The following is a 20,071-nucleotide window of genomic DNA, read 5'->3' on the forward strand; positions in this document are numbered from 1 at the left end:
TACACTGTGTATGTAAACACTTCCTATTCATCTCTTGTTTTATCTTGCCCCCCCCCCCCCCATTACAAGCAACCATTAACTGAAAGACAAGCTAATCTAATGTTAATTTGTAAAATTAAACACACGGCCATGTACAGTATGATGAAGATAAGGCTGTATGTTTTTTTGTTTTGTTTTTAAACCTACAAAGTGCATTTTTTCTTCTAAATAAAAATCGTAGCATCATCATTTCTATGTCAAGTTTATCACTGTGGTTTCTATATTAGTATGATTAAGTGAATCTTTATCAGTTCAGCAGAGTGTAAGCCCAAGGTTCCACAGTGCTTCTTCACAATGGTAACAATACAACACAAGGCAATGTACCAAACACATTATTATACATTAAACCGAGATATATAAAATATACAAAACAAATACAAACAAATCAAAATACAACACTGACATTCAAACAAAACGACAGCATCAGCTATAGTGATAAAGAAGACCAATGCATCGCATTCTAACAATATTGCTCATTGTATTGGCTTGGTGGCAAGTTCCAGTGATATACAGTACATATTTGCCTTCCATGTAATCATGTATGGATGTTATATTCAATTCAATTGACAAATGATATGATAAAATGTGACTTGTTTTGTCCAAAGCAAAGTATAGCAGTTCATCTTTTGATTTTACTATTATCACTTACTGGTCCAATTCGGAAGCAGCATTGCAGCCAGTATTGGAAGTTACTGATAATAAAGAGTTTGGTAGCACCTCATCCTGTGTCTATAATGTAGCATATTATCAACATGTTATAAGGCATTATAATGTGCATATATCAATATAATGAATTAATAATGAATAATTATAACTCATTAATACGAATATATTATTACTAACAGAAACTCATAAATTGATATAACAACAACACTATGAAGAGTTTAATTACACAATCACAACCTTATTGAAACTAGTTTCACACAAGTGCTCCAAATTCTTTCAGAATTATCCTGGTTTTCCATATTTCCATATTTGTTTGTTTGGCTGATGTGTATCTTCTCACTGAAATCGATTTAAAAACGGGCACTTACGGTGTGAAATAAAGATAAACCAAATAAAAACAATAGAATACAATATGTCAGTTTCAAACCAGTACACAGAAAATACCAGGACTGCACACAAATAACACTTCCATCATTATTGTGTGTTTTATTTGCATTATTGTATATATTAGGCTATTATTTTCATGGATGTTGGTTTGTTTTGTGGCCAGCCCGGAAATCTCTATAAGATGTGTTGTCAGGAGGACCAGTTAGGTGGTTACACTCCTTTTGAAGAGAAGTGAAATGGGAGAAAACTATAAGGTTTGTTTGTTCTAAGTTTAAATGTTCTATTATGTTCTATTGTTATTGCATAAAGGAGAATACATTGCATTATTGTCTGTTTCATGGACACTTGAATGTAGGACAATACCTTACAGTTGTATCAGCTCAGCCAACAATAAGATGTTTTGAAATGTAGTTCTTATTGTGCATATAGGGTTTTAACCTATTTACATGTCGACAGTCTTTCTACCATGATATTAATGCTCATTTATTTTGTATATTTGTATGTATGAACAGTTTGACCGTGTATTGATAAGGATGATATGATTGTTCCAAAAATAAATCCATCAGCAAATGAAGAACAAGGTGTTGTTTTGCCTGGAAGGAATGATACACTCTCTCACTTCTGTGAGTGCTGCACCCTGCTTACATATCAATAGAGGACAACCACACCCACCTGCTTTGCATAAAGACCAGTCCTCAACTACGTCCTCACACACAGTATAAATAACACGCACTGTAGTACTAGGCCCACACTACACTGTAGCAACTTACAATGAGTGAGCCACCGAAAAAGAAGAGGTTTGTCCAAACCAAGCTTAGCTTCGTGAAGAGGCCAAGGCCTCCACCAGTATCCCTGCCAGTGGAAGCTCTGCTGTCAGGTGTGGAGGAGAAACCACCACCACTGGAGGACAGACATGATGATGACAACACAACCAGAAAAAGAAAAATAGCATCAGTTCTTCAGCTGTCTGAGGAAACAGTCAGCAGCAGCACAGAGGCAAGTAACACTATATACTGTTATTAAGTTAAGTCATCATGTTGTTTGTTAACACTTCCTATGAAGCCCATGTCTGCAATGCATTATACATATAAGTAGAATGCATTATAATCTGCCTATAACACTGTTTAAATTCTTTATAACAAGGATAACATTATAAAGCATTAATTATAATGACTTCAAGTATTATATAATACTTGTCTCCACGATATGTTTTTTTGCAAGATTCATAGTATTATAATTCTCATTGTATGAACTTAGTAATTATTAGTAATTATAGTAATTATAAGGGACGTATGAGTGCTCATAACTCAAATTTTACAGTTTTATAAAAACACAGTTAAGTCATTCTGGGTAAGACTGTCTGCTAAATTATTATACGATGTTCATACTTGACTGTGTGTCATTATACAATGGTTTATAAGTTGTTATGAATTAGATAAAGCATTATCTAAGTGTGTTAGTAGACGCAATTATAAATATACATTGTTATAAGTAAATGATAAATACAAGAATGCGTCATGGGCTTCATGGACAGTTAGCATCATGGTAGTGTTTCACATGTACAGTCATTGTGATGTTGATGCTGAAGCTTATATTGTGCAGCCCCAGTTTTTAATGGTATCTAATGTTTTTTTGTGTTTATTTCAGCAGAGAGATGGTAGCTGCACACCTGAAATTAGCAGTCCCCAACCCCCATCCTCCTCTACAATTCCTGCCTCTAGCACAAGGGAGGGAAGCTCACCATTTGCTATATGGACAGAGGAGATGTGGGCCAGAAAAAAGGAGGCATACCCCTGGATCGACTGTAAGGATGGGAAACTGGGCTGCAAAGTTTGCTCATCCATTATGGATTTCTCTACCTTCAAAGAACAAGCGCGAAAACAAATAACAGAACATGAATGGCGTTTCTACACCATCACACCTAGAGGAAAATACAAGAGTGCAATGCTGGCATCTCTTATGAGAAAAATAATGAGACACAAACAGTCAGATGGTCACATTTCTGCACAACGCATACAAGACAATCCAAAGAATGATCCAACAGACAATCTACTTGAGAAGGCCATGTGTAACGTTTTCCGCTCAATATACTGCTCGGCACAAAACAACATGCCATTTTCAGATAAACGTGGATTACAGTATTTACCAAACAAAAATGGGGTTAAACAAATAACCAACCATATAGGTTCAGAAATGCGAAAGGAAATCTGCTATAGAATCCAAGACAAAGGAGGTAAACTTTCCATTCTTGTAGATGAAACAACTAGCCTGGGACCTGGAACTACACTGATGGTGTACCTCAAATGGTGTGAAACAGACAAGAGCTGTGAACCACAGTTACTGTTCCTAGATTTGATTGAGCTGCCAAACCAGAGAGCTGACACCATTATAGAACATCTGTTGAAATGTCTCGGTGTATATGGCTTTGATGATGCATATTTGAAGCAGCACTTAATTGCATTTGCAAGTGATGGCGCCAGTGTCATGTTGGGGCGAAAATCTGGAGTATCTGAAAAAATGTCTGAACTGTATCCTGATATAGTGACCTGGCATTGCTTAAATCACAAACTGGAGCAAGCTGTGGATGACTCTGTGTCTGATGTCAGTGGTGTGAACAATTTTGACAACTTCATGGACAAATTGTATATGGTGTACAACATTACATTTAAGTATGCTGAATTGCAAAAAGTGGGGAAAATTGGCAGTTTGCTGAGCACCAGATATGTAGGCAGTTCTTTTCGCACAGTGTCTGCAGTTTGGGATGATTTTGAGTCACTATGTGCTTACTTCAGCTTTGCAAAGACAGATGAGAAACGACCGGTGTACGATAGGAAACGCTTTGAAGGTCTGTTAAAGCAGCTGACTTCAAAGCAGTTTGTGTTAGATTTAGCACTCATGTATGACACGCTAAACGAGTTAGCCATGCTATCCACACGTTTAGAAAAAGTCAATTCAGTAACCTGTGCAGACAAACTGATCAATTGTAGCTTTCAGGTCATTGCTGGAATGGGAGAACGACCAGGACCTAAAGTACGTGCAGCTGAAACTGCAGTATCAGAAGGCAGGTTTGGCACCGTTGTGTTGACAGACAACCCAAAAATAGTCTCCCTCGATCGGCAACAGTTTCTCAGAAGTCTCAGCAATAATCTAAGCCATAGACTGTCAGACTCACAATGTGTCAATTTGATTTCACAATTGAAAGTTCTAGAACCTGAACATTTGCCACCAGCACAGAATAGGCGGCTCAACTTTGGAGAGGAGGGATTGTTTGAACTGTGTGACGGAAGATTCAGGCTGCCACACAAGGAAAGCTTTGGTGTAATTATTGCATTCAGGGACTTCAAGAGGTGCAATGGAGAACGTACTACACCCGATGATTTCCGGTCTTTATTGAATTGCATAAAACTCATCCCATGGAACACTGCAGAGTGTGAAAGGGTATTCAGGCAGATGAACCAAATTATCACCTCGGATAAACACTTACTGATTGAACAGGTATCAGTCTTGATGTTTATTAAGTTAAATGGACCAACTCTAGCCATGTGGGATCCAACAGAATATGTGAAAACTTGGATTTGGGAAACTTGGGTGAAATCCTATCAATCAGATGATCCAAGATCTTTATTCAATACCATCATAAAAGAGCACCTGCCCACAATTGACCCATTTTCAGACTTTAAACTGTTTTGACGTTGTAATGCAGTTCAATTGTCTTATTACCATGCTGGTAGTTCATGTGATTGATTTGAAACCACTTAGATGATGTAATGTGGTTGTTGCTGAAACTTGAATCTTGTTTTTTTGTTTTTGTTTCTTTAAATAAAGTAGTTTAAGTAAACTCAAGTTTTTATTGTAAGTCTACTTAGTGTGTGTGTGTGTGTGTGTGTGTGTGTGTGTGTGTGTGTGTGTGTGTGTGTGTGTGTGTGTGTGTGTGTGTGTGTGTCTCCGTCTGTCTGTCTGTCTGTCTGTCTGTCTGTCTGTCTGTCTGTCTGTCTGTCTGTCTGTCTGTCTGTCTGTCTGTCTGTCTGTCTGTCTGTGTGTGTGTGTGTGTGTGTGTGTGTGTGTGTGTGTGAAAACTTAAAGCAGCACTATCTTACTTTTTAACAACTATATAGCATATGTCCCACAACATTATAAAGTTACATGTTTAAGCAATAACAATCATCCTTCCATAAATGTATAGACTAAGGCGGTCCCTGCGAGGGGCTTGACTGTATTACTTTAGGGGAGACAATAGGCCTGATTCACTATTGTTTACGCCCATATTTTGAACGTAAAGGAATTTACGCAACTTCCCTTACGAGTCTGATTCATTAATCTCTTTCTGTCGGTTAATTTTGCGGGGGGGTCCGCATATTCTAAGTCTGCTCCGAGGCTGACTTACATGGAATCAAAGCTTGCGTATGTCTTTAGATTGCTTTATTCTTCATGCAAAATCAATTACAACAGTGCCAAACCTCAAATAAAATATATATGTGTCCAACATTTGTCAACACATAAAAAAGAAAGAAAAAATATGTCAACAATCTATTGCTTCTATGCATATTATAGACATGACAGGATGCAAATTCAACCGCCGTTTCTGCAAGTGTGGCCACAGTTTCGCTATTGGGCTTTACATTTCATGCCAACTCCAATGTCGTGCCTATAATAGCATATTGACCACATCATTACACGCTATTACTTATAACGATCCATCGCGTGAGGGACTCGCTTGCCAAAATAAGCTGATCTACAAGCAGGGTTGCAATGCTCACTGGACGGCCTTGCCCGCCGTGCCGGAACCTATTTGACCAGGAGTACACGCAGGCACACGCATAGATTTAACACTACTTTAAATTCGCACCTCAACAAAGTTTACAAAGGTTCCCGACTCACACCTAGCGAATTAACATAGGAATAAGCCTAGATGCATATCAATTGTCCATTGTGTGACTTGCAGTGTAGGTGTTAAGCGACGTGCGCGTCACGTCATTGAAATAGAGTGCAAGAACATACCAAATGAGCATTGCATGCCTGTCTACAAGTTGTCAAGGCGATGCCTGTGAGTCACAGCCGCCCCACAATTTGGTAGTGATATGTGTGACTCTCCTTGAGCGTGTAGCTACCATCTGCCTGCCTCTTGAGATAGACACTGTGATGGTGTCTCTTGATCTCCAAAAGTCCATAGCTTGCACTACCACCCCTCTCTATGAATTTCCTGTCTGGTGAAGTGCCAAGGTGTGGAACATGAGGATTACCACAAAGCCACATGGGAAAACTAAATTGCCTATGACCTCAGAGTACTGCATTGCTGCAGTGGACTCAAGGTCTAGCCCTATTTTCATTGCCATGGTTCATTTCTTTTGTCTAAAGTCTTATCTATAGTACATTAAACATATTATGAAAAACTTCTTTTGCTGCTCCTCTTTTGGGTCATTTTGACTATTAAAGAGGCACACCATCTCACATGAAGAGGAACAAAAACATCTAAAGGACAGATTGGCACAACAGAAGCAGGAGATGTTGAAGCTGAAAATGGAACTGGATGCGAAAGACAGCCAACCCCAGCTGCTTGGAGAACTTGAAGATGCACGCACGCACAATCAATCCACAGCAACATGCCAAAAACGTGGATGTGAAAGTAAAGTTAAGTGTGACACCTGTGTCTAAGGGGTTCAAACGTTATGTTTGTTTTAACACTGTTTATTAGAACTGATCTGAAATGTTTGTTTGTCACCTGGTCTTTCCTCTGCAGTACTGGCACCCTCTGAATCTGACTTGTAACTGCCGAAACAGAGCAGGGCCAGTCCATTTAGTTTAAGAAGGGGTGGAACGTGCTATGTACTGTAGAGGAGGAGGGGTGTTTGTTAATGTTATTTAGCATTTTGCTGGTATGTGTTTGGTGCCTGGAATATGTATTGAAGGGTATTCATTGACAATATGTTTAAGAAGCATTTATGTAATTGTAGATTAACTCATGGGCCTTGGGTTGCCTGGTTTGAGAAAATGGATACAAATTACTGTTATGGTGCTTGGTTTATCCCAACAGGTATGGAGAGTTCAGTTAGACTTGGAGCAACAAGCTGTAAGCACATGGGGGAGAGTTACCAGGTTTAAGAGTGTCGCCTGTTTAAGTTTCTTAAGTTCCTGGGTTGTTTTCTTTATAGTTTGCTGTCAAGTATGTTCATTTTCTATATTTTTGTAAAGTCTTATTTTTGATTTTTGTTATTCAAGGCTTTCCCTTATTTGCTGCACTATAACTGTTGGTGGATGATTTGGTTGGGAACAAATAAAACCCCCAAACTTTGCATCTCTGGACTTCGGCCAATTGGTCATGTTTACAGTGTCTGTGAGTTTTATAAACATTGAACCAATGAAAAGTATTAGAGATTGTGACTAAATAACTACATTGAATCCATTGGAGCACATGAGGTTATCCTGAGAAGTAACAGTTTTGGACATACAAGGTTTCCCCCGACAGTGAAGATATTTACATTTGGGGTATATTGTATTAACCATTGTGATGTACTGTATTGTTGCCCATCCCTATATGGCACTCGCATCTTAATTAATTGGAGCATGTTTTGAAAAGATCTCCAGAGACCCATTTCCCGCATTAGACGTGACAATTAATTAACTTCCAACATTGCACCTGCTGAGACAGTATTTCTTCAGCCCTGGGCCATATGTCATCAGTGGTAAACACACACGCACGCACGCACGCACACACACACACACACACACACACACACACACACACACACACACACACACACACACACACACACACACACACACACACACACACACACACACACACACACACACACACACACACACACACACACACACCTGGGTATAGTCTGCTGTTGGCACATGATCTGAATAAGAAAAGTCCAGAACTAAGGTACGCATACTACTTCAAAAGAGTGACTAATACCCACGGGCACAACTGCACTGATCTCATTCCCCCCAGATTCAGCAAAAACATAGGGATGAATTAATTCTACTAGTATGCCACCACAATTTTGAATTCCCTACCATCTGCCATCAAAACCGCCATAAAAGAGCATATGTCTGCATTTAACTGGACCTAGACAAGTCTCCTAGCCTGCCAAATGAAATTACCCCCCAATGTTTTTCTGTAAATACACATTTACTGCTCCTAGTCATGATCTCTTGAATAGTATTGTATGTCTTTATACGTCTTGATGAATTGAATACACAGGACCACAACTGAATGATAAAGTATCCAATCAATCAATAAATCAATACAAATTTACAAAGGACCACAACATCTTTTTTTTGGTGTGTGTTTTATGTTTTTGACAGATATGTACAAATACATGTAGTGTATATATACGTATATCGTCGCTGTTGGGCAGAAATCAGCTATCTCAATTTTTCAACTTAAAAAATAAAATAAAAATCTTAATGATCAAAAAGCTCCTAACTCTACTTAAAACTCTACGTAAAATGATGATAATATAAGGACTTATTCAAGGATCTGATGTAAGTTACCATACCAACTTTGATTAGGCAGTATTTTTATAGTGTTGTTGTTTTTTCATTTCCTGAAAAGTTTATATATTTGGACAGCAGAGATATGCACCTTTTGTATGTATTTGTCTGCAGACCGTCTAAAGGATACATTTTTCTAAATATTTACAGATCTACAAGTTCACAAAAAGAAAACATGTTCCTTTATTTAGGGTAGGAAGGGTGAACAGGAAGGGTGATAGCACTGCGCCCTGGGGTGCATCAATGCTACTCACTAGCCAACACAAATACACAACATCAAGACAACACACAATGAAAATAACATCACAATTATTCAATCCCAACACAAAATGAACAAAACTACACAACATCAATACAGCATCAACACAACTGCACTGACCTCAGTGGTCATGAAGTGCTTTGAGAGGCTAGTAAAATACTACTCTCTCCCCAGCACCTTAGACCCACTGCAGTTTGCCTACCGCCCAAACAGATCCACGACGACGCCATCTCCCAGGTCCTACCTGCCATCCTCTCCCACCTTGACAACAACAGAGGGGAAATATGTCAAAGTCTGCCATTCACTGATTACAGCTCTGCCTTTAACATCATAATCCCCACCAAGCTAGCCAGCAAGATGGCAGACCTGGGTCTGAGCCCTACTAGTGTGCGGCTGGGTACTGGACTTCCTGACTGCCAGACCCCAAGTGGTCAGGGTGGGCACCTCCATTGACCTCGCCCTAAACACTGGAGCCCCCCAGAGCTCTGTACTGAGCCCACTGCTGTATTCCCTGTACACCCATGACTGTGTGGCCAAGAACAGCCCAAACACCATTGTTAAGTTTGCTGACGACACAGTGGTGGTGGACCCTATCACTAGCGACGATTAGAGGGCCCACCTGGAGGAGGTAGCAGGTCTGACAAAATGGTGTGAGGATAACAGCCCCTTTCTGAATGTCGGCAAGACCAAGTCCTACGCGTGTCCTCTGATCAACGGAGGGCCAGTGGAGAGGGTGGACAGCTCCAAGTACCTCGGCATGCTCATCACCAAAGACCGGGCGTGGAGCATGCACACTGAGGCTGCGGTAAAGAAAGCGAGGCAATGCCTGTCCCACATGAAAAAATCCAAAATCTCTCTACCTCGCCAAAACCCTGAGCATCCTGTCAGGGAGCATGACCATATGGTATGGACAGAGCTCTTCCCAGGACTTGCGACCGCTGTGAAAGGTAGTGAAAGCGGCTGTTTTGCATCTTTACGACCTTAGAACTGGGATTCATTTGTGCATTTCTGCTTGCAGCTTTATTTCATTATAAGTAAATTGTTTTCTAAAATCCGCAATGCATTTCATGACCTACAGTAAGTGTATATTTCTTCTTCTCCTTTTTTTGTGGCCCTGGTGAGATAGTGTCATTGACATGCAGGACACACAAAACATTTACATATGACATTATGAAAGTGTTACTAGTGTACGTTAAGCCCTGCCTCGACTTCTGTCACTGCTCAGATGGGTGTTTTGTACATGTGAAAGATTACGTAATGCCATAAGGTGGCACAGGGGATGGCACAGCACTGTGTATAAAACGTAACGACTGGACAATAGATTTAGAGAAGGGAGGGGGGGTGTTATACAGAGGAGGACAGTCATGAGGGTTTCTCTAGACATACCCCTGCTTTCGTACTTGATATTGTTCTTTTCATTCTCTCCTTTGTCTTCCTCACCTTCCTCTTCTTGTGAGTTGCAGGCACTGTTTAATCTCAACAGAATTTACAAGCCTGGGGACTTGGTTCTGGGTGGCCTGTTTGAGATCCACCTCTCCACTGTCTTCCCTGATCTGTCTTTCATCTCCGAGCAACGGGACCCCATTTGCTATGGGTGAGCATTGGCAGTGGCGTGCACAGACATTTTGAGGGGCAGGTGCTCAAGTAAATTATACTTTTTTTTGTTGACTTGGTCTGCTCTTTTTTTTCCCTCTACACCTATACCTCTTTGCCAAAAATAGCCGATCTACAAGCCCACAACGCCTCGCAGCGCGAGGCGTTGTGAGCTTGTAGATCGGCTATTTTTGGCTAAAGTTCTCCTCAGAAAAGGGATGCTAGGTTTCGATAGTACGAGTGGTAAAAAGAAAAATCATATCACATAAAGATTTGGCGGACCCCCTGTAGTAACTCTGAGGACCCCCTAGGGGTCCCGGACCCCCTGTTGAAGACCCCTGCTGTAAACTGAAAAAAGGGGCACTTTCAAAAGGGCACTTCTGGTCAAGAGGGCAAAGGGCAGGTGCTCTAGCACCACCTAGAGTCTATCTGTGCACGTCCCTGAGCATTGGGGTGTTGGAAAAAAATTGTTCATATAAGAATCGCGATTCTTATTCACAATTTCGGAAAAACGATTAAAAAAAATCTATATTTATTTTTGGGGGAAAAATGGTTAAAGTTAGGAGTTTTTTTTTTTACTGTATGGTGTTTGTGATATGCAATGTAAGCTTACCATAATCACAGTAAACATGATCATGTCTTCAATCATATTCAAGGGCTTTTTAACTCCAGTCACTTTCAGTTCAGCACAGCTGAGGTGTGTGTGTCACTGTCCAAAGCAATTATGTTGTGTTTCTGCATCAAATAGAACTACACCTAATCTAAGATTCCATCAAAGCCAAGAATCTTTACATGACCGTCTCTGGTATTATATATGTTTTTGTTTGAGCTTTCGGAAATAACTAGGCTACGCTTGGTTGTTAAAGTCAAGATGAAAACAATATAATAATTTGGATTAAACTGATCGTGAATATATTTTTTATTGAGAATCGATTTTTTTATCAAATCGTGACCCCAAGAATCCGAGTTAAATCGAGAATCGTTTTGTTTTTAAAAAATCTATCTTTAATTGAATCGTGACCCCGAGAATCATTACATTACATTACATTACATTACAGTCATTTAGCAGGCGCTTTTATCCAAAGCGATTCCAATTCGAATCGGAATCGAATCATGAGATAGCAGACGATTCACAGCCCAAGTGAGCATCACAAATACAATAGCAAGCAAGAGAACAGGGACTTGGGGATTTGTTGATGTTGAATGTTTTCTACAAACTTAAAAGAACAAAAAAAACATTTTGTGTGTTAGTTTCAACATTGACGCATTCAGGATGGCCCAGACCATGGCTTTTGCCGTCACAGAGATCAACAGAAACCCCAGCCTGCTACCCAATGTGACTCTGGGATATAGTTTCTATGATACCTGTGCTGTGCTGGGAGTTGGATTCCGTGCAGCGTTGTCATTGGTCAGTGGGAGAGAGGAGCAGTTTCATGTGGATGAGAGCTGTGTTGGGTCTCCTCCAGTGCTCGGAATTGTGGGTGACGGTTCCTCAGCTCATAACATTGCCATATCTAGTGTATTAGGTTTGTACAGAGTGCCCCAGGTGAGTTTCTTAAGTGAACCCCCTTTTACCAAAACATGTATGGTATTATATTTTAAAGCTTGAAATACATGGAACATATTTACTCAGAGCATGTGAGCGGAACAGGCAGATGAGGTAGGTTTTCATAAGGTCAGAGCACAATACATCTGTGTTTGAAGTTTGATTCACCTGGACCTGAGAGTAAGAATCCGAAGGAGAGAGAGAGAGAGAGAGAGAGATCACTGAGAGATTGATTGATTGATTGATTGATTGATTGATTGATTGATTGATTGATTGGTTGGTTGGTTGGTTGGTTGGTTGGTTGGTTGATTGATTGATTGATTTATTGATTAGTGGCGGTTGAGTGGAACATGAGCCTGGTCAGTCCTCACTCCACTCACATGGTTTGCTTACAGGGAAAATTAGCCAAAAAAAAGAAGAACTGTTTTATATTAAAGAACAGATGTTTTATGTCTTTTTCAGATAAGTTACTATGCCATGTGCTCCTGTCTGAGTGACCGGAATCAGCACCCTTCCTTCTTCAGAACAGTCATAAGTAATACTATCCAGGTGAACTTCTGAGTAGTAGTGTTCCACACACTTGACATTCCCTCTAGTGAGTGGAATTTATATTGCATATAACCTCTCATTTGCTTGTGTATTACTGCTGGAGCTTACGGTCTCTGTTGACAGTATCAAAAGAAAATGATTAGACCTTTTCATTGTAGAATGTGCGTAGGAGATTCACTGATTTAGATTGAATAATCTAGTCTAAGCACTTATCCCTCCATTCTTTATCCAATCAGGTGAGAGCTATGCTCCAGATTATGAGACGGTTCGAGTGGACCTGGGCAGGATTGCTGTTCAGTTATGATGCCTATGGCCGCGATGCGGCCCAAATCTTCCAGTCTGAGCTGGCCCAGTCCGGTTGGGGTTGCCTGGCGTATGTGGAGGTTTTGCCCTGGGACAGCGACCCGGCTGAACTCCAGAGGATTGTCTCTTTGATGAAGAAATCCACAGCTCATGTGGTTGTTGTAATTGAATATGGGATCCGTACGATTAAACTCATGGACGAGGTTGGGGTTCTGATCCATGCTGATTTAGGAACTCATAATTATAAGGAATCTGAAATGTGTTATATTGAAGCGAAGACAAGACAAATATAGGTTGATATTTAATTGAGAGCATTTTGTTTAATTGCAAAGCCATTTTCATTCTGTTATTATTATTGCTGTTGTTGTTGTTGTTGTTGTTGTTGATCACAATCAACAGGTGGTAAAGCAGGATGTGACAGGACTGCAGTGGATCGCTGATGTGAGCTTCATAGAACAGTTAAACCTCCAGACTCCTCGCTACATGCCCTACCTGAGAGGCACCCTGGGCATTGCAGTCCGTCGTGGAGAGATACCAGGCCTCAGGGACTTTTTGTTGAAAATACATCCTGACAATGACCGTGACAACAGCCATGAAAACATCATAGTGAGTGCAGGTACTAAGAGTAAAAAATGATGTTGTTTGGCCAAACCAATCTCCCTGAACCAGGTCATTCAGATCTAACAATCAGTTGCACATGAAGACTCCACACACGCGCGCATGCGCTTGTGTGTTGTGTGTTGTATGTTGTTTCTACTTACAAAGGTGAACATAGGCTAATGCTTTTTTGACTGTATGCAATGCCTTCACCAGGGAGAGACTACAATTCTCTCCCAAGAACTGAGTTCTTGTTGTCCTATCTAGTCTTGTTTGTCCTCTCCTATGTTTTTCTCGTCTCTTTCTTTTCTCTTTTTCTACGGACTCCGCACCGGCCCAGTGTAATAACTGTAAATCCCGAACCAATTAACCTATTCCTACTAACAACATTACATGCTTAAGGCAGTAGTGTGTTTATTCCTACTAACGACAACATTACATGTTTAGGGCGTCAGCGCCGTCACATTCTACTGTTAGCAGAATCTGTCTGGAGAGATTTGTTTTTCTCAAGCTAGTTTGTTCCAGTGTGAGATTGGGGAAGAAGCTCTTTAACAGGCCACTGCCAGTGGCCTCGTTACTGTGGAGCCACCTTACTTTTGGCATCTTCTGAAACAATCCGTGGTTGTTGGGGTGACCATGATCTTTGAGGATTCTGTGAGCTTTGCTGACACAGCGTTCGTTGTATAAGTCTTGGTCGGAGGGAAGATCACATCCGCTGATGCGTTCGGATGTCTGCGAGATCAATTTAGCATTTAAGCTGCAATTTCATTCCGATTTCTGTTTCTAAATATTCACAAGGTATTACATTTATGTTTAAGTCTTCAATGTGTTTCTTCAGGTGAAGCAGTTTTGGGAGAACACATTTCAGTGTAAATTTGCTCCCCTTCCATCAGAGTGGGTGGATGCTGGTGGAGGGGTGTGTACTGGACAAGAGGACCTTGGAACAACAGAAACTACCCTGTTGGATGTGTCTAACCTCAGGCCAGAGTATAATGTGTACAAGGCTGTGTATGCTGTGGCCCATGCCCTCAATGACATGTTGCAATGTGTGCCAGGAAGAGGGCCTTTCAGTGGGCACAGCTGTGCCAGTTTGCAGACAATACAGCCATGGCAGGTGTTTTTTTATTTTTTATTAATTAACAGTTTACTAGAAACATACATATGTAAATATGGCATGATATGTAAATATGACATGATATATGTAAATATGGCATGATATGTAAATATGGCATGATATATGTAAATATGGCATGAAAGTAACAAACTTACAAACTGGGATGAAATTGTACATGGGATGAGGACTTATGTGTTGTATTGTACTAAGTGGAAGCCCTCCCATTCTCCAAGGCACAGAAGGTTGGGACAAAATATAAATATAAATTGTGTTGTAAACAGTCTATGTCAGTGTCCCTATTGTGTATCTTGTACACTGTAGTTTCTTTCTTTCTCTTCCTCATCACCCTTTATAGCTAGTGTATTACCTGGAAAATATCAACTTCACCACATCATTTGGTGATCAAGTATTATTTGATGAGAATAGTGATGCCTTACCAATCTGTGATATCATGAACTGGGTGTGGCTTCCTGATGGAAGCACAAAGAATCAGTATGTAGGTATGTTCAAGAAGTCAGCCTCCGCAGGTGAAGAACTCATCCTTGATGAAGAGAGAATCTTCTGGAACTTTGAAACCAAAAAGGTCACTTCGGCTTTCTAAAATAATTAATGTTGAGCTCATGATGTGGAAGTGAATGTAATTTAGTTTAGACTGAAAATGAACATTGTTACTTTCCTGTGTAGCCTTCTCGGTCAGTGTGCAGTGAGAGCTGTTCCCCTGGAACCCGCGTGGCCAGAAGGAAAGGGGAACCTGTCTGCTGCTTTGACTGCATTGCTTGTTCTGGTGGAGAGATCAGCAATCAGACTGGTAGGTTCACATCATGTAGCAGTATAGGTTATCTCTAGGCTGATACTGTACTTGTCTGTCCCTTTAACACTTCCCTCTTTGGTAGACTCTACAGAGTGCACAATTTGTCCAGAGGACTTCTGGTCCAGTCCCCAGCGTGACCACTGTGTCCCTAAGAGCGTGGAGTTTCTCTCCTACCACGAGGCCCTGGGTATCTCCTTGACAACCATCTCATTGCTGGGCACAGTTATCTGTGCCATTGTACTGGGAATATTCATCTATCATCGAGACACGCCCATGGTACGCGCCAACAACTCAGAACTCAGCTTCCAACTTTTATTGTCACTCAAACTATGTTTCCTGTGCTCACTTCTATTCATTGGCCATCCCATGCTCTGGACTTGTCAGCTGAGGCATGCAGTATTTGGGATCAGCTTTGTGCTGTGTGTCTCATGTATCCTGGTAAAGACTATGGTGGTGTTGGCTGTGTTCAAATCCTCCAAGCCTGGGGGAGCAGACATTATGAAGTTTTTTGGTGCTATGCAGCAGCGCGGAACAGTTCTGGCTCTTACTTCAATTCAGGTAATAATCTGCATAGTGTGGCTTGTGTCTGCCTCGCCAACTCCTCATAAAAACACACAATACCACAGTGATAAAATAGTCTATGAGTGTAATGTGGGGTCAACAGTTGGTTTTGCAGTGTTACTAGGTTACATTGGATTACTGGCACTCCTCAGCTTCATATTAGCATTCATGGCAAGGAACCTTCCAGACAACTTCAATGAAGCCAAGTTAATCACTTTCAGCATGCTGATCTTCTGTGCCGTGTGGATAGCCTTCATCCCAGCATATATCAGCTCTCCAGGCAAATATGCAGATGTAGTGGAAGTATTTGCTATTTTAGCATCCAGTTTTGGCCTTTTGGTGGCACTGTTTGGACTTAAGTGTTACATAATCCTTTTGAAACCTGAGAGAAACACTAAGAAGTCCATCATGGGTCGCGGTGCCACCAAGACGTAGACGTATTTTATAACAATACGAATATGGATATTTTTAATTACTTGATCACCTTTAGTAATAGATTCAGTTTTCTACCAGATTAAACTAGATCCAGTCAGAGATACAAAGATATATTATCTACTATAAAAAAGCATATAGACAAGAAATAATTGCACCTCTTCATTCTATGTGGGTCCAAGTACTGCAGGTATGTAAGAGGTGTATAAGTTTAAAATTGGCATATGTACCCTTTAGATATTATTGTCTAACAGCATTATTTTTGAAGGCCTGTAGCAACTCATAATGTAATAACTGCTCATAATCTAATAACGGTTAAAAATGTAATACTCTAAATGTAATAAAAGCTCATAATGTAATAATCAGCTCATAATATAAGAAGATCATAACGTAAAAACAGATTTTTGCATAATGTAATAATGTGTGTTACACAAAAAAATGGCCTCCTGGTGACGCTATAGCAGACCCGTGTGAAAGATTTAGGGCAGTGGAGTGTGTGTGCACAGTTTCGCTTCAATCAAGCCAACGGTGCCGGAGATTAGCTGTTCCTACGGCCTGGCGGAGACAATAAAATGCCATGTGTTATGATTATTGTTTATTGAGTATCATTTATTATGAGTGCTTATAGCCAAAATGATGTATTGTTATAAGAGGATTAGAATGCATTATAAGTATGTTAATAACGCATTATGACATGGGATGCATAGCAAGTGTTACCCGGCAGATGTATAACCCCTGTCACCAAGTGTACATGTATTCATGTGGTAAATGTCTCCAAATCTCCAAAAGAATCATGATGGCTGATTTTACCGTTGACCCAAATAAACAGCTAAACAATGTCAACCAAAATGTAGTTACACTCAGCACTCAGGCTTTGCAGTGCAGTAGTTGTGGTGGGGATGCATTTCATAAGACTCTCACAACCTAAAGTGGGTTACACACCACCAGCGCAGGAATTTCATGACCACCATTGCCCGTCGTTTTGGCCACACTGCACTTCAAAAAATCATAATAGCTTGTAGGTCTACTACTTTTGCAGTTTTGGATATATGAGGTTTCCAACCGACAGACATAACTTTTAGTTTAGTAGCTTAAGATAAGTATGTTTTAGGTTGAAATTGATTTGTTTTTATTTAGATGTTTTCACAGAATGCCATAATTTATAGAGCTGAAAAGGGTAGGACAATTAGACTGCATGCCAGTTGTAATGGTGGAGGAACAAGAATGGAGATGGTTTTATATATACATATATATATATATTTATTTTAGTCTTAAGTTTGTTTTGCATTTTAACTTGTTTCTTCTTACTTTTAGTTAACTATAATAGCCCTGACATACACACACTTTAGAAAAGAAAAAAATCAGACACCTTGTGTTTGCTTGGACCACTTTATTGAAAAAAAGCTAGATTCAAATGTATCTCAATACAATTACAACAATTCAAAAACAGCAACAGTCAAAACGGCAGTTAGATAACGGCCAGCATGAATGATAATCAACTTGTGTTTACTTGAAAAAAAGGAAAACGTTTCAAGAACAACCACATCACCGCGAGTGGTTTCAAAACAATCAAAAGAACAGTCACGTCAACTTCCGGAAAAACAGATTTTCGGAGATTCAGTTGCAGGTCTCATTCTCCTCAGCCGAGTGATGGGATCTGAGCCAAGTTGTCACATAACCTGTTGGATCGAACACATCTTGAGGTGGCCCGTTTAACTTGATGAACATCAAGGCTGACAGCTGTTCAATCCGTAAGTTATAATCAGAGGTGATAATTTCATTCAATGCTTCTTCACACACTGCAGTGCTGCATGGGATGAGTTGTATGCAGTTCAGTAAAGGCCTGAGATCATCGGGTGTGATTTCTCCATTGCACTCAATAAATGCCCAGAATGCATCAATTACACGTGAAGTTTCCTTAATTGATAGCCTGAATCTTTTGCAAAGTTCCCTTATTTCCACCTCTCCAAATCCAAGATTCTTCTGTGCTGGTGGCCAATTTTCAGGCTCTAGAACTTTCAGTTGTGAAATCAAATCGACACATTGTGAGTCTGACTCAGTCTGTGAGGTGGCTGATGACTCTGTAAACGATGCAGTGAACATTCTATGGCTTAGATTATTGCTGAGACTTCTGAGAAACTGTTGACGATTGAGGGAGACTATTTCTGGGTTGTCTGTCAGCACAACCGTGCCAAACCTGCCTTCTGATACTGCAGTTTCAACTGCACGTACTTTGGGTCCTGGTCGTTCTCCCATTCCAGCAATGACCTGAAAGCTACAGTTGATCAGTTTGTCTGCACAGGTGACTGATTTTACACTTTTCAAACGTTTTGATAGCGTGTCTAACTCGTTTAGCGTGTCATACATGAGCGCTAAATCTAACATAAACTGCCTTGAAGCCAGCTGCTTTAACAGACTTTCGAAGACATTCCTTTCGTGTGCTGATCGTTTCTCATCTGTCTTTGCGAAGCTGAAGTGAGCACACAGTGACTCAAAATCATCCCAAACTGCAGACACTGTGCGAAAGGAAATGTCATCATAGCTCTTGATCAAGAAATGGCCACTTTTCCCCACTTGTTTCCATTCGTCAGCATACTCATGGTCATGGTCGTATATAGTATACGTGAAGTTGTCAAAATTCTTCACACCACTGATATCAGACAGAGTGTCTTCCATGGCTAGCTCTAATCGGTGATCTAAGCAATGCCAGGTCACTATATCAGGATACAGTTCAGACATTCTTTTAGCTACTCCAGATTTCCGTCCCAACATGACACTGGCGCCATCACTTGCAAATGAAACTAAGTGCTGCCTCAAATATGCATCATCAAAGCCATGTACACTGAGACATTTTAACAGATACTCCATTATGGTGTCAGCTCTTTGGTTGGGAAGGTCAATCAAATCTAGAAACAGAAACTCTGGGTCACAGGTCTTGTAAGCTTCAGCCTTGAGGTACACAATCAGTGTAGTTCCAGGTCCCAGGCTATTTGTTTCATCTATGAGAATTGAAATGTTACCTTCTATGGCTTGGATTCTTTGGCAGATTTTTTTACGCATTTCTAAACCTATGTAGTTGGCCATTTGTGCTCCGTTGTATTCTGGGCGCAAGCCTGTGTCAATCTCAGACCCAGCTAGTAAGTCTAGAAAATTCAGTAAAGTGTCAAGTTCTGAAAATGGCATGTTATTATATGCCAAGTAGTGTACTGATCTGAACACGTTACATGTGGCCTTGAATGAGGCATTCTTATTGTCACAGTCCTTACGTTGTGCAGCAATGTGACCATCTGACTGTTGGTGTCTAATTATTTTTTTCCTAAGAGATGCTCTCTTGTCTTTTCCGCTGGGTGTGATGGTGTAGAGATGCCATTCATATCCCACTCGTGAACCTTCTTTTTTGAAGGCAGACAGATCCGTAATGGCTGAGCAAACTTTGCACCCCAGTTTCCCATCCTTACAGTCGATCCAGGGGTATGCCTCCTTTTTTCTGGCCCACATCTCCTCAGTCCATATAGCAAATGGTGAGCTTCCCTCCTCTGTGCTAGAGGCAGGATTCTTAGTGGAGGACGAGGGTAGAGGAATGCTCACTTCAGGTGTACAGCTACCATCTCTCTGCTGAAAAAAATACATAAACATTCGATACCATTAGAAACTGGGGCTGCACAATATAGGCTATTGCTTCAGCAACATTAAGGCATTTAGCAGGCGCTG

The 20,071-nt window shown here is 40.6% G+C and overlaps 1 protein-coding gene across 1 annotated transcript; it reads left to right on the plus strand.

Moving 5' to 3' along the window:
• Window positions 1-1,863: 1,863 nt before the first annotated feature.
• On the plus strand, window positions 1,864-16,363 carry LOC311041704 (extracellular calcium-sensing receptor-like; the record flags this gene model as incomplete). The annotated part of the gene is made up of 10 exons (XM_084052183.1): window positions 1,864-2,088; window positions 9,068-9,241; window positions 9,540-9,659; window positions 10,318-10,448; window positions 11,720-11,993; window positions 12,779-13,048; window positions 13,245-13,461; window positions 14,336-14,488; window positions 15,254-15,364; window positions 15,450-16,363. 10 exons carry the CDS (start codon window positions 1,864-1,866, stop codon window positions 16,361-16,363), a joined length of 2,589 nt encoding a protein of 862 aa, XP_083908309.1.
• Window positions 16,364-20,071: the final 3,708 nt, after the last annotated feature.

The sequence above is a fragment of the Gymnoscopelus microlampas genome (genome assembly GCF_963454915.1).
Source record: "Gymnoscopelus microlampas genome assembly, chromosome: 3".
NCBI classification, from domain to species: domain Eukaryota; kingdom Metazoa; phylum Chordata; class Actinopteri; order Myctophiformes; family Myctophidae; genus Gymnoscopelus; species Gymnoscopelus microlampas.